At 38.4% G+C, this 27995-nt stretch overlaps 1 protein-coding gene across 3 annotated transcripts in view; it reads left to right on the forward strand.

Annotated features, from left to right (window-relative positions):
- BRD10 (bromodomain containing 10) overlaps window positions 1-27987 on the forward strand; it is a 49084-nt gene extending 21097 nt beyond the window's left edge. For all 3 annotated transcript variants that reach the window (XM_077172058.1, XM_077172057.1, XM_054651910.2), the window contains 3 exons: window positions 11223-11338; window positions 17778-17965; window positions 20126-27987. In XM_077172058.1, the coding sequence (XP_077028173.1) occupies window positions 11223-11338; window positions 17778-17965; window positions 20126-23739 (3918 nt within the window). In that variant the 3' untranslated portion in view covers window positions 23740-27987. The remainder of the gene's footprint in view (window positions 1-11222; window positions 11339-17777; window positions 17966-20125) is intronic.
- The last annotated feature ends 8 nt before the right edge of the window (window positions 27988-27995 follow it).

A 27995-nucleotide genomic window follows, 5' to 3' on the forward strand; every position in this document is an offset into this window, starting at 1 on the left:
CTTTTTTCATTGTAGTTCTGTGTATTGAACCTTTGGTAGGGACTTCTATGGTGGCAATTTCTATGAAAAAGTAGTAGTTAGAAGTGTTGATTTTTCTATGTTAGAAATCAGGCTGCTTCTAATTCAAGTGAAAGTTTATAGTCTCATGAAGAATCAATATATTCTGAAGTTATTTCAGTAGGGGAGAGAGCTGTGGTAGAAGAGAGACAAATAAGTTAGGATTCTAAAAGAGAAGTATCAGTGCAATTAGCATAATTGTTAATGTAGACAAAGGAATAATATCAGCCTAATCTTGAAATTATTTTGTAGTTGCTAAATTGTAAACTGGTTTTATCATAAGAATCCCAAGAGGTTATCAGAAGAGCTACATCAGCAATAGGATAAAAAGCCCAAAGTTAGAGTATATATATGCTAAAATAGCATATAGGTTGTATTGATATGCTACAGCATATCAATAATCTTAGTGTAGGTGAGACTTTCAGTCTGCTAGTAAAACTGTAGGAACATGACTTCTTCAAGGGTAGACAAATGCTAAATATGTCATAATTGCACTTTAAACTGAAATTTGATAATGTCATTATCTAAGTAAGTTGCATGACTTCAGCAGGAATACTATGTTTAGTTCTAATTGCACCGTCTTAAAAAACTCAAACAGTTAAGTACAGGGGAATTAAGATACAATTCATTCAGCGTTCAGTAGTTGTGAGGTAAGGACAATCTTTTGTTGTGTCTTTATAGACCTATCACATAATGATTCTGTGTCTCTAAACTCTTGTGTTGTTAGAAATGTAGAGAAAAAGGGTTAGGATTAATTGCTGAAGAAGTAGTTATGAGGAAACAGTAAAGTGAGATACTGGTTTTGAAAAAAATATTTATCTGGGAAATATTATATTTACCTTTTAAACATTCAAATAGAAAAATGTTAAATTAGGTGAGTAGTCATAAATTTGAACTTGTTAAAATGAACTTTTGCTTTGTAAGGAAAATCTTTAGGATTTCATTTTTGAAGTCTAACACCATGTGTCATTATGTTTGATGTCTGAAAAACTGGAGAAAATGCAGACTTTCATTCTTCAGCTCTAACCAAATGACACTGGCAGTATCAGAAGCATCCAGAATTGAGTTTGTCCTGGGTTTTTTAAGTGCATATTCTGTTAAGTAAAACAATTTTCTAATTTGATAATGGAAATTTGACCTAATGTGAAAATCTATTTTAATGATGGCACTTACATGCTGTTCATTGACTTCTTTCTTGTTTTAAGTGAAAGATGGTGATGTTCTTACTACTTCATGGTAATTTAATATTGATTTTTGTTTGCAATAATGACCTGGGTGAAGCCATAGGAATCTTTCTTCTTCACAAGTAACCTCCTTGGTAATTTCAGTTGTAGAAGTTGCTAGCACAGGCTGCTGAGAAAAACTTTCAAGGCAAACTTTACTGTTATGTTAAATAATAACATATTTTAGAAGTACAGCTTATTTAACTTTAAATTAAGACTTTCAGGTGTAACCTTTTCTCAGTTGTAACCTCCCTTTTGTTACCTTGAAGACCATTCTAGAGTACATAAAAGGAATTCCTTCTCCAGAACTTGGAAGTAATGGAGACTGTAATGAAAGAGCTGAGCTACAGGACCTTTTTAGTATGAATAAACTTACACTGTTTTCCCTCATTTTTTGTAGGTAGTTGGACTGGTTGTATCTGATACTTTTCACAACATCAACTTGAGACAACAAATGACATGACAGATTTTTGTTTGGCAAGTTAAAATAAAATTAGAATAGGGTTATGTAATAGAAAGTAATGGATAATTTTAAGTTTTGGCATTTCTACAAGTTCCTTTCACAACAATGTTGGAAAGTATTGGAAATGTTGGAAAGTATTTTTACTGTTTGGTTGATTAAAACAGTTTGGTTCTTTACTTTTCTATACCTGTATTGTCTTTGGATTAGCTATGAGTAGTATTTTTCCTTTTAAAAAGCCTTGTGCTTTTTCTTAAATCCTGGTGAGTTTGTTATACCCATGATGAGATTTGCTTTGTGCTAGTTTGCTGTGTCTGTTTAGAGTAGAAAATTAAATTTTACCTAAGTTTTTTAATTTTGAAGAGTTCAACTCTGTACTTGAACTCTAGACACAGTTCTGAAGCAATTCTGCAATTTCACGTATACTTTCAACTGATATAAGCCAAAACTACTGCCAAATAAATAGCTCCTACTCCCTGTGTCTCTGGAAGCTTCTGTTTTCTGTGCTATCCCATGTGAGAGGCTAGCAAAATTTTTTTTTCTGTTGCATGGTGAGAGTTAGATTATGGTAAACCTACCTACTTATTTGTGCTGGTGAATTGTTTGTGAGACCAGTTTTCTAATGCAATTTATCATGGAGTTGCACAAATGCCTGTGCTTGTATTCTGCTACAGGTTAAGTGGTTATTATAAGAACAGAAATGTCCATCTTCAGGCAAAAGAAAATGGGACTGATTTTGCAGTTGTATGTGATGTTATTATCAGGCTGCTCTAAAAAGTCTATTCCTTCAGCTACTTACTAATTCCTCTCCTTACTGCATATTACATATCCAGAGGGAGAGGAGAAATCAGATTTGGTATTGTACCTGACTTAAACATTTGGAAATAAGTGAAGGAAATATAAATATAAGGAAGAATATTAAAAGTGCAGAAAGGGGACTTAAAGGACTTCAAGTTTAATGATCTGCACTTAGTGAAAGGCTGATACCCTAAGGAATGTCTAAGCTAGAATGTCTTCTAGCTCTTATATATTGCTTAGGACATGTGAAACTGCATCCTTTAATTTTAAAAACTGGACTAAAGGTTGAATCAATAGAAAAAGCCCAGAATTTACAGCAATGAAAATTAGATACTAGTAGAAATTAGGTCTCTTTTGTTGCTAATACTTGCATAGATAAGGTGTGGGTAAAATTACATGCAGTCAGTAAAGTAGGAGTAGAAGAACATACTGGCTAAAAATTCTATTTTGTTGAGTTTTTAGCTCTTGTAAGTTTTTTGAGTATTTAGTCTGTATATATAATATTCATGGTCATTTGTTGAATGTGAGCTCCTAGAAATTTTCTATAACTAGCAAATTGACCAAGATTTGTAAAGTAGCTTAATTCCACACTTGAAGTGGTATTGTTGGAAAAATAATTTTGACAAACACACATGATAGGGAGGCATTTTGCTAGTATATTTAGGATCACATAAAGACTTCAATCTAATACAGAAAGTTTCTTGTAAGAGAAGAGGCAGTAAAGTAATGCATTCTGTTGGATCACTACACAGGGTAAGAACTATCAGTCTCTGGCATTTTGGATCCCACTTTTCCCTAGGTCTTCTCTGTCTGGTCAAATCAGTGGGACTTGCAGTGTGAATGAAAATCTTCTTACTGCCTTTCAGATAATCTGCCTCTGATGTGATGTGAAGGATTTTTTTGTGTGTGTATGAAACTGTTAATTAAGCTGCTTGGTTGATCAGTTTTATGTACTTAACTGTTGCATATCATAGCAGATTTTTTTTATTATTATTTTTTCAAACCCTACTTGGCATTGTGTAGTATGAAAGTGACAGGACTGCAGGCGCTTGCATATAATAGTGAACTTAGGGCTTTTTTGCAGATGCTAGCTGAATTTGCAGTAAAATGAATGGAGTTTTTAACATGAACCTGGAAAGATGTCTTGTTTACTAAGTGCAAGACTTTATTTTGGTAGCACTATTGGATTTGATTCATGCCCTCTAAGTCTGATGGTTAAATGCATAGCTGTATAGAGGGTGAACAGGGAGGCTGGAGCCCAGGATTTCCACAGATAAGCTGAGAAGGTTAAAACGAATAATGGGCAGTACCTTCCTGTAAAGGAGACTGCATCGTCCCTAGAGAGAGAGAAAAGTCAGACAAAGGTTGCTTAGTCTAAGGACACCAGCCAAGGTAACAACTAATTGTGGTTTGGAGAAAAGGCGTTGTTGTTTGCAGAGGTCTGTAACACCCTGATGTTCTTGACTAAGTAGCTAAAAAAGTAAAATCCTCCCTTTTAAAGGTTTTGTGTTCTGCTATTGTTCCTGGAGCTTATAATGAGATGGTCCCAGGGGGTTGAATGCCTTTGTCTATCTTTGAAAATGTATATTTGTTTTAGCAGGTGAGTCAAAAGGCCTGAAAGGAAACTGTGGTTTTCTGCAGCATTAAGTTACCTGCAAAAATATATATTTCAGAGTACACCTGAAAATTTAAAGTGAAAAACCCACTGGTTTAGGTCAGAAATAGTTAGAACTTCAGACAAATTAACTTGTGGGGCTATTAAAAGGAATATATTGATGCAGCCTGGAACATACTTTCCTTGTCCATTTTTTATGAGATTCTGAATAAGCTGCTGTTAAATTCGTTCATGAGGTGTAAGTATCTAAATTCAGAGACCGCTTTCTGAGGTTTTTCATTGATTAGCTACATTTTATTTTTAAAAATATGTTAATACATGGAAAAAAAATGCAAAATGGTTCATTTTAAAAGTTTATAAAATATTCTCTCTCTGTTCTGTGAGGAAATAGGAAATATTATGTGTTTGAAAATGTTTGGCAGGGAAACTGTTTAGACAAAAATCTAAAGGGACTTCTGAAGAATTTCCCTTCAGCAGAAACTCATGTAACCATCAAAAATAGTTTAGGGCTCTTACTAATAGTCATTCAGACCTCAACTTTGCAAACAATGAAGTGGAAAAGCCTACTGTGTCTTCTCATTTGCAGCCTAGGAAAACATTTTTATTATTGGGTTAAATCTTATTCAGTTTTTATTCCGAGGTTGATTTCCTCTCCCCATCCCTGCCTCCTTTTGTCCTGACCACTTCCTCCCTCCCTGGTGAAATATGTGCCATGCTTGGGACTTTTGCATGTAAAGCGTTTTCAGTTATAGCTGTTTTCATCAGCATTACTGTATTTACATAGATAGGCACACAGACAGTAAATATTATAATCTGAGAAATCTGTGTATGCACACCTATTTGCAGGTTTAAACTGCAGGTAAAATGAGCTACAATAAAAGAGAAACCCAATAAATGCTTGGGTTCAAGGGTATTAATAGATAGACTTCAAGTCTTGCAGCTGAATCATTTTCTTTTAATTTAAGCTTAGTTTCTCTGTTAGTATGTATCTTCATCTGTTATGTATCTTACATGCTCTCTTTTTACATCCTTATCCTGAAAACTTGATTTGTATTTTAATCACTTCAAAATTCTGTTACTGCTTCTCTATGTCTTGCCTGCATCTCTTGAAAACACTAATATGAGCCCAAAATACTGAATTTTGAGACAGATTTACACATTTACATCCATGCAGCTTCTTCTGTCTCTGAGAACAGATTGAAGATGTGGATCATTTGTAATATTTAGTTGTATAATATAAATGAATAAGGCCAATTTTAGGCTTTGGTTTTTGAAATCTTCTCCACAATACTTGATCATCTTCTCTGATATTTTTAACTTGGGCTCATCTCACTAACATTCAATATTTTTTTTCATGGTCTTCAGTTTTTCTAAGCTTTTCCAGTTTTCTGTCTTAATTGTCTACTTTTTGCACAGTTATTTTCTCTTGAACTTTCATGCCTTTCCATGTGTGACTGACTAAACCTCCAATAAATATATTTATTGGAGAAGCTTTCTTTAAACCGCTTTTGCGGTTTACCTTTCTACAGTTCCAAATGTGGAAGTGTGGGTTCTGCATGAGAGATCAATGTGTACTCATACATTTTTGTTACAGAAATACTACTATGTATTCAGAACATTTCACAATGCTTTAGATATTGGTCAATCAGTATATTCTTTTGAAGAAATAATTCAAGACATTCCTGTCAGCACATAGTACTAGCAAAACAGCTGCTTTTAAGACACTCATCTGAAGAATACAGAAACACTCCTATATCCAGAGTTAAGAAGAGAAAAATACTCAGATATATGAGAGGGACTTAAGTACAACTTAAAAAACATAGATGTTTTGTAAACAGTTTAAGATACTACATACATCCATTTTCTTTGTAAGTTCCAGAGATGTAAGTTAGTTGATAACTTTGAAGTTCTAATGGAGGAGTAAAACGTGACAATTCAGTGGTGGATAATTTCACTGCTCTGGGTTCAACAGTAAGCTCATGCTGATAATAAACTTTCTCTTGTGGTTTTGTGGTTTATATATTTTATATATATTTATGTTTTTTCTAAAAAAAGTGGTATATTGATCAACACTGTGATGATTGTGTAGTAATTGTGCCTAAAGAAAATTGGAATGTGGCTAAACATTTGAATGAAAACCATTTCATAGTAATGAACTGAATCAGGAGACAAAGACAGTCTTGGTAGCAAGAAATTTATTGCACTTTGTTTTGGTGTTGTTTTTTGTTTGTTTTACTTTATTTGCCTATAGTAGAAAGAAGAGAGTATGAGATCATTTTAGGATATAACTTTGTGTGATCAGAAATATAGGTCATAGTGCATGCTGGAGTCAGGACTTCTCATTAGTTGCTGGTAAATGCTAAAAGATAAAATTGATTAAGAGATGTCATAAGTGAATTTGTTTTATAATTTACTACAAGCCATTCTTCCTGACTCTACTTAATCCCTGTCTTCAAACAAAGTCAGAGGTTGGTTAGCTGTTGCTATATATTTATAATATTCAGAATGATGTTGCTGAAAGTAAAATGCAAGATACTGACTCTCAGGAACTTCTACTGTAGAAGATAACTCTAAGCATTTTCAAAATTTAAACACTTTCAATAACAGGTGAGTTTGCATAGTATGAAAACATGATCTTGTAATGCATTCTTATTCAGTCAAAATTGGAAGTGACTGAAATTGTAGTATTTGGCCCATAAATAAGTTATTAAGAACATTCAACATTTATCCATATATGATTTGAAAAAGTTACTGATGTCTTTTCTTTAGGTATCTGTTGTCCAAAGCAGCTGGTGATTGCCAACTCCCTCTCTGTGTGACATCACTAGAAAACGCTAGACTGGTGATGTCACACATACCACAGAACCCCGCAGCAGAATGGAGCAGGCCTATTAAGGGTAAGTTTCCTCCCTCCACCACCACCCCTTTTCAACAATATTGCATGGTTTTATAAGATTACTAATTTTCTTTACTTTATGTCCCTGGGATATAATGTAAAGATTACAGACAATCTTATAAAACTGCTTAATATTGTGGTGTTGTGTGTGTGTGTTTATTTAAAAGCAAAACAAAAGCTCATATAAAAAGTTCAGTCCTTACCCCATGTATCAATATCCTGGCTCCAGTCTGCTTTGGGGTTCCATGATAAGTATACCAGAATAGTGTATGTTGGTGCATCGATCACAGAGAGTGGAGTCAGCATTTCCTGGCTGCTCTGGATGTCAGAAACCTTATTTTAAAAGGTGAGTTTTCAGTTGAATGTGTTGAATGTCTCTCTGCATTTAAACGGAAACATTCAGCCCATTTGTAAAATGTATTTTTATTGTGTTTGCATTTTTGAAATTTACTTGTAAGCTGACGTAGCCTAAAGTCACATTGTATACTTCTCTATCTAGTCCTTTTTTTTCCTCTGTTATTTTCCTGTGTTAATACCTTATATTGTGTTTCCAGAAAAAAAATAGTGTCTTGTTTGTCACTAATTGGAACAACATGGTATGTAAATTTGGTTTAATATCATTCTCAGTGATCTGGACAAGGGGATCAAGGGCACCCTCAGTCAGTTTGCAGATGGCACCAAGCTGGGTGGGAGTGCTGATCTGCTGGAGGGCAGGAAGGCTCTGCAGAGGGATCTGGACAGGCTGGACCATGGGCCCAGGCCAGTGGTGTGAGGCTCAACAAGGCCCAGTGCTGGGTCCTGCCCTTGGGTCACAGCAAGCCCAGGCAGTGCCACAGGCTGGGGCAGAGTGGCTGCAAAGCTGCCACAGGAAAAGGCCCTGGGGGTGCTGGTGACAGCAGCTGAACATGAGCCAGCAGTGCCCAGGTGGCCAAGAAGGCCAATGGCACACTTCAAATCCTGTGTTCAGTTCTGGGTCCCTCACTACAAGAAGGACATTTAGGTGCTGAAGTGGGACCAGAGAAGGGGAATGGAGCTAGTGAAGTGTCTGAAACATAAATCTTGTAAGAAGCAGCTGAGGTTGTTGAGCCTGAAGAAAAGGAGGCGTAGGAGAGACCACAGCTGCCTGGAAGGAGTATGTAGCCAGGTGGGGGTTGGCATCTTTTCCCAGGGAGCAAGTGCTGTATGTTTCTGATGAACATACCTTTGGAGATCCAGCCTGAACCTCCTAAGCCTCAGTTTGTAGCTGATTTCTTACAATGTATCATTTGGTATTTTTGAGAATTTACAATGCAGATATTTGTGAAAACAAGTGTATTATCTATAGAAATTAGTGGGCAGCTATGTAATAGGGAGTTAAGTCATAGCTTTATCAATTATTGATTTGCCTTTCCCCCCTCTGAATAAAAGACTAGCACCGGACTGTGTTAGAGAATCAAATTGCACATGAAAAGAAATGTTAAATTTTGTTGTGATGGATCTTAAGATTATATAAATGTTTTTAATGTCTCTTTTTACTGTGTAATATTTAAGGAATAATAACATCTAGCATTTATATGTTTGCACAGAAAATCAAGTAAACCGCAATAATTTAAAAGAGAAGGATTTTTTTTTTATTCCAGCCTTTTTTGGCCTATACTCTTCAGTCCTGACTACTTATGAGGAAAAAAGATTCTTCTCATGGCTAAAATTTGTTCATTCTTCTATTAACAGGTTTTTGGTCAATTCTAAAACCCCACTAAGAAAAATAAGTAATTGTAACAAAGAGAAATAATTAATCTATGCTTTTTAAAATGATATTGCTATAAAATTTTCATTGAAATTACTTGGAAGAATGGTTCCTCTTTGCCTGTTTCTCCACCCTGTTGAGGTCATTCTGAAGGGTTGCACAGCTCTCTGGGGTATTGGCCACTGCTTCCAGCTTTGTGTCATTGGTGAACTCACTGAGGAGGCATCTCCCATTTCATCCAAGTCACTGATGAACAAGTTAAACAATACTGGACCAGTACTGAACCCTTGGGGACAGCCCTAGAGACAGGCCTCCTACTAGAGCTGCTAATCCTTTAGAATTAGGGGGCAGGAATTGGCTAGCTTTTTATGTTTGTTTTTGTAAGCAGAGAGAAAAGTAATATATTTGTTTTTCTGTGAAGTATTAATGAAGTCAGTAAAGTCTTGAAGTCTGTTCTTGACTAAACATTGCACATGTGCTGGCTGCCTAACAGTTGCTGCTTCAAATTTATTGAGTGGTTAGCTGATACTTATTTTTCTCATAAATACTCTTTTTTTCCTAAAGCGGAGACCTTAGTCTTATTTAAAGATAAATAAGGCTCAGAAATTAATAATTTCTTGGGGTTTTTACTTTGTAGTGATTTTTCATGTATTTTTAATATTGCATTTTCACACTTTTTTTTGCTCTGTTAACTGCATGTAGAGTATTTCTATTTCACAATAGTAGTAGCATTGTTTAGTTTTGCTATTTGATTATTTTTTTTTGAGACAATGCACTAATGCTCTGCAGTACATAAATATGTTATTTTAAACAGTCTGCAAAATGTTTTGTTTACCTTACAAGAAAAAGATGTCTGTGCATGTAATATTCTTTTGTATGTTAACAATTAATTCTGTTGATTGCTGACTTTAAGAGATGATGCCAAATGCTCTGGTAGACTACAGTATGCACAAGGTCTGTTTTTTGGTGTAGTGATTAGTGACAGGTTTTATGCATGAGACTGGCCACAAGTGAAGGAAATTATAATACAGTTTACTGGCTTGTCTGTGTGTTCAGCATTGGTCGTTATGTGGTAATGTGGCATAATGATCCTACTTGAAATCTTTGCTTTTGTAATTTTAATTGAAGAATGAAGGTAACTTTGTTTTGTAATGTAACATGTAAATGATTATCCATAAAAAAATAGATACCTGGTCTTCAAACAAGCATTCAAGCTGAGTGATCTTGTACATTGAAAAGATCTGCTGAAGTGTGTAGAGAGAAATTGTCCAAAGTCCTTGGGAAGATTTTCTTGTAGACTGCTGAAAGGCAGCTGTGACAAGCTTTATCCAGATTTTCTTGTCTTAGCTTTCTTGGTGTGCTAGACCACAGGAAGCTGTGAAGGATATGTGCACTATCAAAAGCTAAATATGTATATGAAATAAGTAAGTTCTCAAGTCCTGCTTCTTTTTTTTTACAGAACCATAGTCTCTTTAGTGTTTTACATCTTCTTTGACAAGTCGAGAGCTAAAATCTTCATTTACATAAAACGCACAGAGTTGGTTGAACTATACTCTTTTATAACAGTTACATATATATGCATTGTTCAGTCTTTTGTGCAATGAACTACAGAATAAAGTTTTGGGAAAAAATATGTACAAGGGGTATGTGTTGGTGTTAAGGGGTGTGTTCTGCAGCACCATGGCCAGCATGGTTGTAATTTCCCAATGTCTTCTCTCCTTATTCAGACTTTCTAGATTTATGAAAACATGAATATAAGATTACATTATCAGTTTTGAAAATAAAACTTTTAATTATATGTTCGAATTAAGAGCTTAAGGGATATATGTTGGAAAACTGGGCTTTGCAGCATAGTCTGTTGCTTCATAAAAGACAAATTTGCTAAACTTCTCTTTTAAAAAAAGCTTTTTTTCTAGAACTTTAAATAAAATGTAACAGAAAAACATTGTGATTTTTATCCTTGAAAATTGTGGTAAGGTTTCTTTTGCAAATAATAATGTTATACTTTATACCACTTCTCTTAAATGAGAGTAAGGTGCAATTTTCTGTAAAAATTTTAACTTGGAAAAGTGTACAAATGTGGTTGATTTCCCTGAACTGAATAGATTACTACCCATGTTGGTTACTCATTTAAGTAATTTTAAGCACATGGAGTATTTGTAGAATCCTGTTTCAATTTTAATTTTGACCTGTGAAAAGTGAGCATCCTTGCAGTATTACTTTTCCAACTATGACATTATCCTTCTGTAGTATTAAAATAAAAGTTATAATGTCCTAGATAGATATAACTCTGGAAGGGTGGATGTAACTCTGGAAGTTCCTAATCTTTTCTTCCAGTTGTCTTCCTCATATGCTATATCCATGTACCAGGATTATTGTAGTACTAGTAAAATCTAACAAGATTTAAATCTAATGCAATGATAAATAAATGGAATTTATGTTTTCAGGGAAGATGGTTCCACCGGAAGCAAGCAGTAAAGGAATTGCATGGTACATTGTTACGACTGCTTAATGAACTGTTACCATGGGAACCAAAGCTAATTAAAGCATTTCAGAGAAACAGGTAATTACCTGCTCTTTTTTTTTTTTTCAACAATGGTGCATGGGATGAAAAACAGAGCCAAATTCACCTTTTAAATACTGATCTATAAGTTGGCTTCTTAAATAAATAAAAGTAAAATAGTTTGAGGAGAGGAGTGAGGCACTGGCAATACTTTAGTAGGAGGAAGTATCTTATATTCCAGATTTACTGTCTCCAAAAAAATTTGAGCTTAACCCGGTAGTGTTTTTTTCCTCTAAAACACTCTAGAATCCTTAAGCATGCTGATCAATAGTATATTGCAAGACAGCTAGGATTTGTATTTCTGCTTATTTGGTTAAGAGGTGCTGAAAACCTTTCTCTAGAGGACTATATCAGGGGTTCTTAGAATACTCTAACTACCTACTATGTAAAGCTACCTATATTAACTATTAATGAATTCTCCACAGAGCAATTCTTGAAGCATTGTTTTGAGGTCTTTGTAACACAGTAAATTAGAAATGCATCTGGAAAGAAGTATGTCAGAGGAATATGAGTGAAATAGTGACAGGTTTAAATCTAGTAAAGTGCAAGTATTAGTAACAGTGAAACTACTACTCTGATTATAAATCATGGAGAGATTAGATACTATCTTTCAGCTCTGCCATTTTTTCCTGTTAACCGTACAGCTGTTGCTATAATTGTACCTTAGTTTTGCCATGTAGACAATTAAAAAGCAAGGAATGATTAGAGGTTTGAACTCTGTAACAAAGGATAGGAAGAGAGGCTTCTTAAATGTTGGGTGTGAAGGAAGCAAGTTACACTGTTTTGTGGTGCAGAGCTAATGCCGGAAAGTGTAAAAGGTGTTATGTTTAAAAAAACAAAAACATAATACAAAAGATATTACATTGGTTCCTCAGTAGCTCATTTTGTGAATATCATCCATGAATTAAAATTCTTATTTGAAAATCTGGGATATTGTTGAATATTTTGCTTTCAATAATGGACCCAAATACAAGTTTTGGGTTTTTCCTATTCCTTTCTCTTCTCATTCCTGTTCATTTTCCTTAGCTGTTAATTTCTTCCTGTCTTTCACAATTTAGAATCCTTCTGGACACCTGGCAGATAGTATTACTGTCAGGAAGAATTTAGTTTTCCAGTATGTGAAGTCTATAGTCATACCCTTTTAGTAAATTCTGTTGTGGAATGGTTTGGTGCTCAGTATTCTTGTCTGTCAAATCAAAGAATCATAGAATGGTTTGGATTAGAAGAGACCTTAAAGATCATCCAATTCCAATCCCCCTGGGCAGGGGCACCTTTTGTAAATGAGGCTCCATGAAACCCCAACTAATCTGGCCTTCCAGGGATGGGGCTTCAGCAACTTTTCTGGACAGCCTGTTCCAGTGCCTCACCATGATTGCACTTCAGAATTTCTTCCCAATTTCTAATCCAAACCTACTCTCTTTCAATTTGAAGCCATTGCCCCTTGTATTCTCACTACCAACTCTTGAACAAATCTCTCTCCTTCCTTTTTTGAAGGCTCCCTTCACATACTAGAAGGCTGCAATTAGGTCTCACCGGAGCTGCCTCTTTTCCGGACTGACCAATCTCTCTCAGTCTTTCTGCACAGGAGGTGCTCCATCCCTCTGATCGTCTTGGTGGCCTCCTCTGGAGTCACTCCAACAGTTCCATGTCCTTTCTGGGAGCCCAGAGCTGATGCAGCCCTGCAGGTGGGGTCTCAGCAGGGCAGGGCAGAGGGGCAGAATCCCCTCCCTGGCCCTGCTGCCCACCCTGCTCTGGATGCAGCCCAGGACACGTGTGGCTCTCTGGGCTGGGAGTGCCCATGGCTGGGTCATGTCCAGCCTCTCAGCCACCAGCACCCCCAATTCCTTCTGGGCAGGGCTGCTGGGATCTGTTCATCCCCAGCCTGTGCTGAGACTGGGGGTTTCCCCAACCCAGGTGCAGCACCTTGCACTTTGCCTTGTTAAAATACATTATATTTTCCCATGGATCCATTTTTTCAAGCTTGCCAGGTCCCTCTGGATGGCATTCCATCCTCTAGGTGTGTCAGCTACACTGTTCAGCTTGGTGGCATCTGCAAACTTGCTGAGAGGGCCCTCAATCCCTCTGTCTATGTAACTAGTGATGATATTAAATAACTTTGGTCTGAGTATGGACCCCTGAGGGACACACACTTGTCACTGATGTCCATCACTGTGCCATTGACCAGTACCCTCTGGATGCCACCATCCAACTAATTTCTTATCCATCTAATGGTCTGCTTGTCAAATCCCAATCTGTCTGATTTAGGAGACAAGGATCTTGCAGGGGACCATGTCAAAGGCTCTTCAGAAATCCAGATAAACGACAACTTTACCCATTCCCTTGTCCACTGATATAGTCAGTCCATCCTAGAAGAACACTGAATTTGTCACTCAGGACTTGCCATTGGAGCAGCTGTGCTGGCTGTCTCAAATCACCTCCCTGTGCCTTAGCATAGGTTCTAGGAGTCTGTTCTGTGATCTTCCTCACCAGAGGAAAGGCTGACAGGTCTGAGGGTCCTCCTTTCTGCCTATTTTAAGATGTGTACAATGTCTTGCCACCTGGGACTTCACCTGACTACTAAAATTTTTTCAAATATCATGGAGAGTGGCTTGGAGAATACATCAGCAAATTCCCTCTCTTTGGTACATTCACATTCTTCAGGTGATCATGAACCTGATATTTACTTAGAGTGGGAGGGACTTTATTCTCCCAATCCCTATCCTGCTGTCCATCCTCTCAAGAGGTTTGGGAAAAAATGTTGCCCTTGGAGACTGAAGCAAAATGATGTTGAGTACCTCAGCCTTCTCCTTATTCATTGTTACCAGTTTCCACCCTTATTTATCAGAGGGGGTCACCTTCTTTGGCCTTCCTTTTGTGGTTAACGTGCCTGTAGAAGCCCTCCCTGTTATTCTTTGTGTCCTTTGCCAAGATCAATTCCAGGTCTCTTCAAGCTCTTCCTGGGCCACCCATCCTAACTTCAACTGCTTGTCCATTTGCTTCTTTCCCTTCAGTCTGACCAGCAGTTCCCTACTCAGCCCTGCTGTTCCCTTGCCTTCCTTGCCCAGTTTCTTGCTCCTGGGGATTGCCAGCTCTTGCACTTGGTGGAAGACTTCCTTAAAGATCTGCCAGCTCTGTTCCACTCCCTGGTCCCTGAGGGAAGTCTCCCAGTGGATCTCACTGGCTATCTCCTTGAAGAGCTGGAAGTCTGCCTTCCTAAAGTTCAGGGGCCTAACTTTGTTCCTCACCTGGCCCGTACCCCTCAGGACTGCAGACTCCAGCAATGTGTGGTCACTGCAGCCCAGACTCCTTCCAGCCCTGATGTTCAACATCAGCTCACTTCCATTGGTGCCCTTCAGATCCAGGATTGTATCCCCTCTGGTAGGGCTGCTGTCTATTCCTTTGCTCCAGAAAGCATCCCTCATGCTTTCCAAGAGTCTCCTGGCTTGCCTGCAGCTTGCTATGCTGCTTTCCCAGCAGAGTTTGGGATGGTTGAAGTGCCCCTGCAGGACAAGAGCCTGTGAGCATGATGATGCCTCCTGTAGCTGGAGCAAGAAGGCTTCATCAATAGAGTCCCTTTGATCAGGGGTCTGCACTTAAACCATCCACAAGGTTCCCTTTGTTGCTTTGGTCCCTGATCCTCAGCCACAGGCATTTGCCCTGCTCATGGCTGCTCTTCAGAGACAGCTCTTCACACTCAGTCTACCTCCTGATGTAGAGGGCCACCCCTCTGCCTCTCTCTTTCCTCACCTGTCTCTTCTGGAGAGCCTGTAGCCATCAATAGTCACACTCCAGTCACATCCCACCAGGTTTCAGTAATGGCAAGAAGATCATAACTTTCTTGGAGTACAGTGGCTTCCAGCTTCTGTTTGTTGCCAGTGTTGCATCAATATGGTCATAGAACACAGAACTGTCATCCAAAGTGTGTTAAATGCTACGTATTAGCTGTGATTGATAGGAGTAAATTTTAGTCTGGAACAGTGTAGTTGAGATCTTACGTATGTGTGTGCTGGTAGCTTGAGAAGCATGCACTTGGAGTGCAAGATAACTTGCAAATTAACTGAATTCAACTTGTGTCTTTAGTATGTGTGTTTTATGCTGTAACCCTAGTTTATTCAACGAGGAAAGCCTGAGTATTTCCGTGACATAACTTTTTGGACATACACATAGCATACTAGGGACCAGGTCCATCTCAAGAGCGATGTTTACAAATCATGGGGAGAAAAGAAAGATGTATGGAGGATTCTAGGTCACTGTCTTGATCTGATTCATTATGCAGCTGCTAAGCAGTTGTGTAGCACCAGTGACAGTGGTGAAGAAAGGTGTCATGTAAAAGGGAAAAAGCAATTGAGGAAAATTTGCTACAGTGGTGTAAACATCAGTTCCCCCATAAGTCTCACTGCAGCTGCTCTGTCTACAGGGTGTCTCAGTGAGGTACTAACATCTCCTAGTTAAATAACGGTGTTTAACTTCCAAGGTGTGAAGGGCTGGGCAACACTTCTTCCTCCAGATGCCACATCTGGACCGACCCTCCCTCCCTCCCTCCCTCCCTCCCTCCCTCCCTCCCTCCCTCCCTCCCTCCCTCCCTCCCTCCCTCCCTCCCTCCCTCCCTCCCTCCCTCCCTCCCTCCCTCTCTATTATTGTCTTTAACTAGGAGGAGCAGACTTTATGATCAAAATCCTTTTCTTTCCCTTCTGAAAGATCCTCTGTCTTTTCAAGATTATGACAGAGTATAATGTTGAATTGTATTTGAATAGCAGCAAGGTTTAAAAGAGAAAGTGACTTGTGCCCACTGATTACAATTGTTCACTGGCGCCTCACAGCAGAGGTTCCTCAAAAGAAAAAAGGAAATTAAACCGCAAACTTTAGTACAGTAGTAGTTCCCAGTGTGCTCCTATAGTTGTTCCACACCTAGACTTCAAGCTCAAAATCCTGATGGCAGAGTTGAAGTATTGTCCGCACGACATCTTCATACAGGCTTCAATGTCTGCTCTCAGTGAGAGTGTCAAAGCTGGGAGTAAATGACTAGATCTCACTGACCCTTAGAAGCCCCACCAGGCTCTCCATCTATGCCGCCTGTCTATGATCCCATTTCAGGTCATTCTGCAGTCTTCAGTCTCTGCTGGGGGTGTGCCAGTCTCCAGCTCAATTGCAGCAGTTACTGTGCCTGGCTGCGGATCCCACTCATGTGGACTGACCTGCAGACTGACCTTCTACCTGCATCATCACTGTGGAGCTGCCCAGAAATCACTCAACTGGGTCCTGGCCCTGGCAGCCATCACTGCAGGATCCTGGTCCTGATCTTAAACTTTGAATTGACTTTCCAGTTTGATCTCAGACCTGCCTCAGCATCAGAAACTTGCTTGTTAATCTGGGCTCTTGGTTGAAGCCAGTTACCATCCCTAGACCTGCCCTGCAGCCACATTCAGTGGGAGTGGAATAGCTTGCTGACTGGTGAGGCTCATGCCCTACCAGCTGTGACATCATTCATGGCTCCTCCCTCTACAACTCATAGAGAGCAGTTGGCCATTGCTGCATTCAATGCAAACAACTGTTATACTAATGCAGAACAATGAGTAAATTTAAGGTCTTACTGTTACTGTCATAAGGGTTAGGTCAAGAATAGTCTAGATTCTATTCCACACAAGGTGTTAATTGCTATAATCTATTTATTCATTTCCTAAATAATCCTTCTGGGCATTGTGTTGGTTAGCACCAGCTGAATCCTGAAGTTCAATGTATTGGTACACTAAAATAGCCACTACATCCCATGTAAACAGGAGATGTAAAAATGGTTTAGAAGAAGGGACAATGAAAGCATGTACAGGTTAGCAGTATCAAGGTAAGTGGATGTGCTTATGAATGGTGTTCAAATGAGTGAAGTACCTGTGTATTTCTGTCATATGCACATTCTTTAGTGGAGTGTGAACCTATGGAAATCATAGCAGCAGCTGTTCTAATGGGCCAGAGATAAGAAAGTGTTCTTAAGGAGAAGGTTATGATACAGTCTCATAACTGAGCCAGAGGCATGATGTGTTTAAGAAAAACTATATTTACTGAATTCTCTTCTTGGGGTTGCCTTCAAAGTAAGAAACTATAACTTTTACAGTTAATACTCAAGTCCATACAGGTATATTTGTCACAGGAAAGATGAAGGAGGGAAAGGAATATGGATACAGTAAAACAGTAACGGTTATTTGACTCAGTCTTTTTGCTGTTGTTAGAAGACTTAATGAAATAGAATTCAGTTTTGGTAAAGTAAGGGACATTGCTCTCATTTCACATTTTCTGGTTTTAGAGACTTGCAGACAGGGCTACACTAATTATTTGAAGGGTACAGGCAATTAAATCTAGACCAACTTTTTGTTTGGCAACAAATAGAAATAAAATTAATGTTTAAAAGTATGTTTTTTTTAGTAAAGTTAGTTTTGTTATTTTTAAGGTCTAGATTGAAGAAGGACTATGATGACTTTAAAAGACATCCAGACCATGATAAATTTACCAGAGAATTGTGGAGTAATGATGAAAGTGAAGTTGATTCTGGCAAAGAATCTTTTGCAGTAGTATGCGGTAAATCATCAGAGTCTGCAGAACATATAGAAGTTCCCAAAAAAGATCACGCAGACAATGGTAAGCATTTACTGGAATTCAGTAGCTTGAACTTGATTCAGGAGCTGAATCGAGTTTGTTTGGGAACCTAATTTTTCCATGTGAGTTTGAGTCCTACTTTTTACCTTAACTCTACCACTGATAATATGAAAATGGCTTGTGGTGCATATCTGTCAGATGTAGATTTGAAGAAGGCAAACATGACCAAGATGAAAATTCTGCTTTATTGAAATTTTTGCCATTTTTTGTGCTTAACTATCTCTGTGATAACATAGTTAGATCTGTGTGGAATTTTATGGTGGGTTGACCTTGGCCAGCTGCCAGATGCCTGTCCTACCACTGTCACCCCTACCTTCCTTAAGAGGCTAGGGAGAGAAAACAATGTGGAAAAGCTTAACGGTCAAGATACAGACAAGAGAGATCATTCACTGGTTACTGTCACAGTCAAAATAGACTCACTTCAGGAGAATTAAATTGAATTTGTTATCAATTAAGAATAGAGTAGAATGGTGAGAAACAAATACAAACCCTAAACCCCTCCCTTTCACATATCCACCTTCTTCCAAGGCTTATCTTCATTCCCAATTCTTCCATCTCCTCCCTTGTCAAATATCATAGGAAGGATTGAATCTGGGGATTGAGGTCAGTTCTTAACAGTTAGTCCCTTCTGCTCCTTCCTCATCCCTGTTCCAGTGTGAGGTCCCCACTATGGAATTCAGTGCTTCACAAACTGCACCATTGTGGGTCCTCTCCATAGGATAGAGTTTTTCAGCATAAGACTGTGGGGATCTCCCATTTGCCGCAGTTCCTGTCAGGAACCTGCTTCAGAGTGGGCTCTTCATGGGCTGCAACTTCCTTCAAGGCATTCTCCTCACCTGCAGTAGAGTGGGGTTCTCAAGTATCTTCAATATACATACCTGTTCCAGCAGGTTCCTCCATAGGAGCAGGTAAACTTGCTTGATCAGGGGTCTTACTGGGTTGCAGGGGAATCCATTCCATTCCAGTGCCTGGAGCACCTATTACCCCTCCTTCTTTGTTTACCTTGGTGCCTACAGAATTGTGTTTCTACACTTTTTCCTCGGTCCATTCTATCACATGCTTCTACAAAGCATTATCCGTGAGACATCACCAGCTTGGTTGACAGGCTCAGCCATGTCCTGCAGTGGATTTGTTTTGGAGTCAGCTGTGTCTGGCACAAGGCAATTCCTGGCCTCTCTCCTTGGAGAGGACCCCCTGCAGTCCCGTGCAATCAAAACCTCAATGCATGGCCCTTCTGTCCACCTGGCCCTCCTGCATGCATCTTCAGCCCTCTTACCGCTTCATGCATCCCCTGCTCACTGGCTAGTCCAGCTTGATGCTCACTATGAAACATGGCATTCACATCGCCGCACAGGCATCCCCCACTCACAAGTCCAACTGTTAGGCCAGCCCAGACCCCCAGGACCTCCTGTTCACCAGCTAGTCTAGCTTGAAGTTTATCAGTGAAGACACACTCACTGGATTTGGGGTGGATACAGACACTCACCCCCCAGCAGCTGTCACTAGGCCCACAGGCTGTAACCTCTTGCAGCTGTCCTTGCAGCTCCCCTTATCTCTACAGACTGCTTCATGAGTTGTATAGCTGTACCAATTCCCTTACCCCTCCTGCCTCTGTCTCCAGGATCTCCCCTGGTTTATAATCATATTAGGTTCAGAAAGTTGTCTTCCTGCAAGAGGCCTCTGCAGTTTCCTGATAGCCCATTAATTGGGGTGATTGGTGAAGTTGTTTCTTGACATTGTCTCCATTTTTGTTTGGTTAGATCTATGTCTCTGTATATTTTTTCCTGGCTTTTCCCTTTTCTCCCCTCAAGATAACCTTGCTGGAATATACATTTTTGTGCTTTCACATACTGTTGTCAATTAACCTAACTTAAAAGGTTTGGTTTTCCTAACTGTGTCCCATTGCTGGTCAGGTTTCAGTCCATGTATGTTCTTGTTTATTACTTCCTCCTTCCCTTATTACCCCCTTTTTGTATAGCAAAGATCCTTGAACAGATGCCTTAAAAAATTAGACATTTCCTTCCACATAACTTTACTCTTGTAAACTAGTGTATTGCCTTTAGCAAGACACTGTAAAACTGTTTTATAGGGGTATCAGTTGCAAGCATGTAAAACACAGTTTCTGTTTTAATATCCTTGCAGATGAAATGAAACTATTAGAGATGAATTTACCTGCAGGAAAAAACAGAATTCTGAAAAAAGAATCAGCTTCTAAAGAGATACAGAAGACACTGCCTAAATGCATTAAACGACAGTTCAAGCAAAATAGTTGTCTGGATCAAAGCACTACTGAGCTTTCACCAAGGAAGAAAGCTAAACTGAGCACTAATGATGCTGTGGTCCAGAGTTCAGAAAGTAGCCTGCAGTTGGATAGTTGCTTGACTGAGCTGAAACAATTTGAAGGGTCAACTCTAGAGCTGCTTTCCTTGACAGATCCTGCAACATCGGTATCAAACTTTCTGAAAGGGACCAAACCCATCCAGGCCTTGCTTGCCAAGAATACTGGGAACAAAGTGACCTTAACAAATCAACTGTTGCCTCCTGCAAGCATGAATGTATCTACTTCTGAAAAATCAGTTTTACCAGCTTTGGAATCATCACTGATCAAACCAGCATTGCCCTGCCAGGCCAGTTCAAAGACTCCTTTACAAATGGTATACAAAATGCCAAATGGCCACTGCGTACCAATAGATGTTCCCAACAACTCAGTGAAAATTCAAATGCAAGCTATGATTGACCCTAAAAATGGAGAAAAAGTCATGCAACAAGTTCTTATTTTACCTAAGAATTTTCTTCTTCAGCAGAAGGAAGAAAAAATTGTGTCCAAGGATATTCAGTCACTACAACAAAAGTCATTTGAGATCCACTGTACATCCTCACCAAAAATGCCAAACGTCAGTGTTTCTTTAACACCTGTTCTGGTAACAAGCCCTGCAAATAACACTCAGTCACCCACTACAGTTTTTAGCAAGAATACTACCCCCTCATCACAAGTGGCTGGTCCCATGAACACTACACAACCATTGTCTAGTGTAACTTCAGCAGATAACTTATCAATAATTAAGGTAAGCCAAAGTGACAGTGGCAAATTCAAGACTACAGTTTTGGCTGCTACATTGCCTGTGTCTTTGGCTTCACCTACTCTTTCCACAGCTAGCCAATCCTTGACACCAGCAACAGCATTAAGTGCATCTACAAACACTGATTCTGCCTCTCACAGTGTAGCATCACAGCAGCAAACTGACTCCCTTGAAACTAAGCAAGAGCTAAAGACAGTGTGCATAAGAGAATCACAATCTATCCTGGTCACAACACGAGGTGGAAACACTGGAATTGTTAAAGTGCAAACAAACCCTGACCAGATTTCACCTAGTAGTTTATGTCCTAGTTCAGTTTTCACTTACGCGTCTCAACTTCAGGCCTTTCTTGTGCCAAAAACCACAGCAGTATCATGCTCTAGTCTTCCATTCGTAACAACAGCCACATCTGGTCTCCCACATAGTGGACAATCATCTCCTTCTGGATTTGCCCCCTCAACAACTTCTTTTGTTAACATTCCAGCTTCTCCTGCTGATTTTACCCAGGCAATGGAGAAAAATACCAAATTCACACTACAGCAGCCAGCTGTTGGGGATTCTTTGTGTCGAGTAAGAGAGGACTCCTGCCATGTGTCTTCTTCTTTATCCTCCATTCCATTAGCTAGCAATTTGGTGTCAGCAGCTCCAAACAGCCTTGTTAGTGTGACTAGCACTGGACAGTGTAATATTGTCAAAACTCCAAATTCTTCTGTGCAGCATCAAGGGGATACTAAAGTGAAAACAAAATCTGTTACACAATCTGAGTCAAATTCTGCAACAAATGGAGAGTTAATCAGTGGTACTCCAGTCCAGAAATTTACATTAATCACAAATCCACCAATTTTATCTCCCTCTGGGGCATCAGGGGTCAATATTATACCTTGTCCAGCATCCACTGCTGTTAATGCTCAGAAGCTGGTTTTCATTAACACACAAATTGCCAATGGCCCATCAACCACCAATCTCGTTACAGAGTCATTGAAACAGAAACTTCCTTCTTCCCTGACCAAAACCTTTATTAATGCCACAGAGCGCCCACAGTTGGTTTTGATCCCATCTACAGTAGGAGCACCAATACGAATAAATTCATCACCAACTATTGCTCAAGTAAAAGATGTGAAAATTGGACTAAATATAGGTCAGACCATTGTAAATACTAAAGGCAGTGCACAGGAGGCTGTACCAGTTAATATATTGCACTCTGGCATTTCTAAAGGAGAAGACAAGAAGAGGACAGCCTCGGCCCTATCCTTGACAAGTAGTACTGTGATTCCTGTTCCAAGTTTTGCTGTGTCAGCTAATGAATCTGTATGTGTTGCAACAAAAGCTGAAAATGCCTTTACAATGACAACAGCAAATGCACAAGTAGAATCTGTTTCCACTTCTACATCAAGTGGAACTTCCTCTGGGGCACAGCCTACTGTCTTGATTGGTGGCAATGATCCCTCAAGAATAAGGCCAGTTCTGGGTAATCGACTTTGTACATCAAATATTGGAAATACTGTGGGTATATCAACTGTGAAGACAGGACATCTTGCTTCGTCTGTGCTGATTTCAACACAGCCAACAGTATCTCCACAAAACTTAGCATCTGCTCTGCAATTTCCAGTCATTAGCTTGCCTGGACCTGCAGCCCCCCCCCACAAGGTGTTACATACAGTTCCTCAATTGGCAGCAGTTCCAGCTCCTCTTCCAGTACCAAAAAGACAGTTGCCCACACTAGTTCAGTTTCAGTCATCAGGAATTTCGGCTGCTGTGTCAAGTCATGCAGGTATTCACAAACCTCAGAGTGTGTTGCCCCCTCCATCACCAAATACAGGTGAAATAATTAGTTTTCCCAGTCTTTCCACCCTACAATGCCAGCAGGTGCCTCCCAGTACAGAGAAACAAAGTCATGATTATGCTTGTGCTTCTGCTGTTCAGATGTCTGAAGCTTCACCCCCTGTAACAAGCAAAACAGGAGGAATTCCATTGAATGAACCTTCAGCTCAACAGAAAATAGTCATTAACACTTGTATGCCTTTGGCACCTGGAACTCAGATAATGATTAATGGTACTCGCTTTGTTGTTCCACTACAAGGCCTTGGAGCTGGCAGCCATGTTCTTCTTCTCTCCTGTAATACAAAACAGACTCCTTTAACAATTAACCATGGTCAAGAGCCTCAAGGTGTACCAACTGTTAATCCAATAACCTCAAAAATCATCCTAGCACCAAGTCATTCATTAAGTTGGCAAATACCAAAACATCCTTTGAAAAGCTCTACAAAAATTGTGAACTCTTTTGGAGCTGCAGATGCTTTACCCATCGTACATGCAACACCTCAGATATTTGATACTCCAGCTAGCTCATGTACTCCACTGTCTGCAGTAACTCTGTCTGTATCTTCAGTGACAAAGTCTCCCATTAATGTAGCTGCATCTTCTGTTTCTGCTATTCATCCTCTGAACTCTCATTTACCAAGCAACACATCAGTGTTTCAGCTAGATGGTTCTATCAAAAAACTGTTGGTCAGTCCAGAGGGAGCCATACTGAATGCTCTAAATACTTCAGCACCAAAAGTTCCTTCCCTGTGTTCATCACTGCTTCCTGTTGTTAGTTCCACAAGCAGAAATGCTACTGCGGTCTTCCCTGCATCTCAGTCATCTTGCCTTGATAAACCTGACAAAGCTGCACCCTGAATTTACTACAAATGAGCCACTTTGAAATTCTGAGGCATTCTTCAAACTTTGGAAGTTGTTAACTATTGAAAAATTTATTATAATGTTTTAAGCAATTGGTTTACTCAATATTAACAAGGTTACAGTTCTTACCTATTTACCTGAGGGGATGTGGAGAAAGAAAAATTTTAGTTTGTGAGAAGTTTTCAGAAAGTTCTCTAGCAAAAGGCTCAGAGATGACCAATTAATTCATTTAACAGTTTGAAGAAATCTCACAATTTGCACATGTTCCATCTTAAACTATGGACTGTTTGCCAGTGTGTTTATGACAGTACATATCTCCTTTTTATTTGTCAAATTTATTTTTGACTTGTTTCTTTAAAAAAAATTATGCATTGTAAAAATGCAATCTACAGTATAGAATTGTACATATTCCTGAACTCCTAAAAACCTGTACTAAATAATATGTACAAAGAACTATGCTGTCTTATTTATGTTTTGTTTACATAATGTATAGTTTTTTAAGTATTTTAGTAACTTTGGACCAGTGTACTGTTTAGCAACAATGCAGAATAATCTGCAGGTAATAAATCAAGTTGCTGTACTGCTTTGTGTTGGCAGTAGTTAAAAATATGTGTATCTGTTACACCATGGGAGAATACATACATACATACATACATACATACATACATAACTTTCTTTGGGTGTATGGTAGAATGAAATTATTTAATCTCTTCTGTTCTTCTCTGATTTTACATTTCACGTGATTTGACAGGTTTTGGAAGGAAGGCCTCCTTATTGTTCCTCATGATATAGGGCAGGATAACCCATACTTCATCCATTCTTAATGGTTTGGTTATGTTGCCTAAATAACTGGAGTGAAATGGTAAGGCTACAAATGGCTTCCTATACACCAGTCTAAGTCACACTGATTGCTCTTAAGGACTGCCATGCTTTGTCTTAAAGCTCAAAGATCTGTTGAACAATTCATTGTTCTCTGTTTTTCAGCCTTGTATGTATTTCCACATTATCTGGTAACTGTAAGAAGGTCACTCACTAATCTTCCATCTAGCCATAACAACTACCCATTTTTTTTTTTCACTGGTCATGCTTTCTAGCTCTGTATGTTTTCTTTAGCTTATAAGTGGTCTATCTGGAAGGACAGTGCTAAAACATCATACAAGATTAAAAGAAGCTTTATTAGTACTTTGAATGGGGATAATTTACATATTGCATAAACCTTCCCTTTTTATACAGTGTTTATTCAGTATTTATTGGCTTAGTTTCAGCATTTGATCTGATAAAACCTTTGGGTTATTTTCTGCAGATCTGCTGAGTTAACAGCTGCCTGCTCATGGAGATAAGTTTTTTATATCTTTTGTGATTTTGCATATAGAGAAAGGGTGCCCATTTTATCTTATGGAAGATGGTGATTTTAGAATTGTTGTCTTTGTATGTGTTGGATTTTTTGTGGAGTTTGTTGGTTTGGGTTTTTTTAGAAACTAGAAGGGAGGATTTCAGAAGAGCTTATGAATAAGAGTTGCCTTTTAAATAGCTATGACAAAGGGGATAAAAGCTTACATATCTGTATTTAGCCATGTTTGTAGACTGAGTTTCATAAAAATGAAGCTTCAACCTTTGCTTTCATCCTGTTGAATTTTCTACTTCCCTTCCCCTTTTGCTGTACACAATTTTGCAGTTCAGATGTTGAGTTGAAGAATAGGACCACATCTTACTGCCTCTGTCAGCTGCTGTTTAAATTGTTCTGAAAAGTAACCTGATAGCTATTTAGCTGAAGTTCTGGGAAACTGGAGGGAAGAAAGGCTTGTGCCTTCCATAGGAACCTTTCCTTTTGCACTAATTAAAAGAATTTCATTGGGGAATTGCATCTTTCTGGATCAGAAATCTCCATCTTATCTTAGAGCTGGGAAAGATGGAAGCTGTCAGTTTTGGAATGAAAGAAGGTTTGTTTAAATTCAGAAAAAGCTACCTGCTACAATTTTCCTACTTCTCTTGGAAGGTGTTTTGTAATTGATTTTAAAGACACCTGGTACTAAGGGTGTCTGCATGCCCTTGTAGAGTTTACAGTACTAAGGATTTTTAAGTCTGACTACATTTTACAGTTGAATGCTGCAGGTGTCTTTTCCAACACAGGGAGATGGCAGAGAATGGCAGTTTTTTCATGGACATTTTACCCATATGTACCAGCAACTCATTTTAGTTCATTTCACTGGTTGAACCTTGAGATTTGCTTTTTTTGATTTTTCTCTTGCAATGATTGTTTTTTCCTTTTTTCTAATTTATGCTTACTGTGGAGTGAATTGTCTACATTGTTTGGAAAGCTCAAGTCAAGGTTCTAATATTGAAGTTGTTCTTGATGGAGAAAAAATTCTTGCATGACATTTTTCTGTGTGCTAATGTAATGGAAAGATTTATGCTATAATTCTAATAAAGAGAAAAGTTAGAAAGGCTGAATTTAGGAACTCAGGACTCAAGTAACTTGCTTGAATGATTTCGAAGAAATTTTTTGAATTAATATGGCAATATTTTATGATTTTCATAAATATTTTATAATTTGGCAGACATAAACTTTACAACATGAGAAATTTGATTAGTTTGATTACAGTTTTCATGGATTTTTAGTCTCAGACATATGTTCACATTCGAAATCCTACTGGAGAAAGACTTGAGACTGCTATGTAATAGGCTTGCAAATTCATTATGTAAAACCAAATTTTAGTAATTTTTGTGAATAAAATTCCTATTCTCAATACTCTTTTCGAATAGTGTGAATTTCAGTCAGGGATAAGGCTTTTTTTCAAGCGAACCTAAATACCCATTGACAATTTGCTATGTACCTTTTGCACACCACCAAATGAATAGTGCTACCAGTAGCACAAAAAGAACTGTAAAAAAGTAGATTATATTCACAGGCACAATGAAAAAGCAAAACTGCCTGCATCTCGACTTGAAATTAAAACGACATTTAATGAAACATATAAACATAGATGTATAAATCAGCCTTTTAAGAAAATTTATTCAACATTTCAGAGCTTGTAAAATGCCTTGCTTTTGGACACCCTCTGAGATGTATACAATATTCAAACACTATATCACATGCAAAATTCTAGCTTTACTAATGACTTTGAATATTCTGAATGACATCCTTTTATTTACCTGAATGGACATGTTCTGCATAATAGTCTTGCTTTGCTATGAGTAGAAAATTACATTAATTTTGCTTCATTGTTCAAACTCTCATGTGTGTGCTGCCATTTTCTCATAGGGATTCTGCCACCGTAGAAGCAATTAATATTTGACAAGTCTTAGAGGTCATAGAAGTACCTATTCAAACCAAGTGTTTCTGCCAAGTCATTCCCAAGTCATTCAAACCTGTGCTGATTTCACTGTGTAACATGGCAAAGGGTTTAATGTGAAAAGGGAAGCAAAAATTCTCCTGGTGAGTGAAGAGAAACTAATATGTCTCATGGGAGTAGGTCAGAAAAATACTAAAAGGTAGCATTTGTAGGGCATCCATAGCTGCCACAGTGTGTGTGGTTCATAGTTGGTTTTGCTTATACTTTGTGGTAGTGCAGAACTTTAGTAGCCCAAATTAATTTTAAAGTAAATTAATAATTTTTATTGAAGCATGAATGTTTGTTATGTTAGGAGTGTTTCCTTTGAATAGAATGGCCAGAGGTGCTCACAAAAACTTAACTTATGTAGACTGCTCTCTGTAAGCTGCACCTCAGATGAGTTCACTGACTCAAAATAGTAAGAAAAATAAGATTAATAATACTGCATCAGAATTAAGATCCATCTATCCTATTATGATGGCTATCAATCCCAGCATCAGCTAGTCTCCTGAAGCACTTGACAGTAGCATTCCAAAAGAGCACAAAATCAGGTCTGAATACTCTTTTAGTATCCACTTATCTGTGAGCCAGAGTATTCCTCACACAGCTGTGATTTTTTTTTCCTATTTAATAGCTTTCAGTGTATTTCTCTTGATGAAATACACCAATCCTTTCAAGAATTCATGGAAGTATGTAAAAAGACCATCCACAGCATCCAGTGGTAAAGAGTTAGTAAATAAATCTCCTTTCTGGTTTTCAAACCTGGCACCTGCTAGTTTAATTTGATGCAAATAATATTTATATTGTAAGATAAAATGAGCCTTTGCTCTTTGCTATTTTCCCATATGGCCTATGTAGACCTTTGCCATTTTGATTGTCTCTTTTCCAGAATAAAGAGAAGTTGTGAATTCAATTATTTCT

Source organism: Agelaius phoeniceus, chromosome Z (genome assembly GCF_051311805.1).
Source record: "Agelaius phoeniceus isolate bAgePho1 chromosome Z, bAgePho1.hap1, whole genome shotgun sequence".
Classification (NCBI taxonomy): Eukaryota; Metazoa; Chordata; class Aves; order Passeriformes; family Icteridae; genus Agelaius; species Agelaius phoeniceus.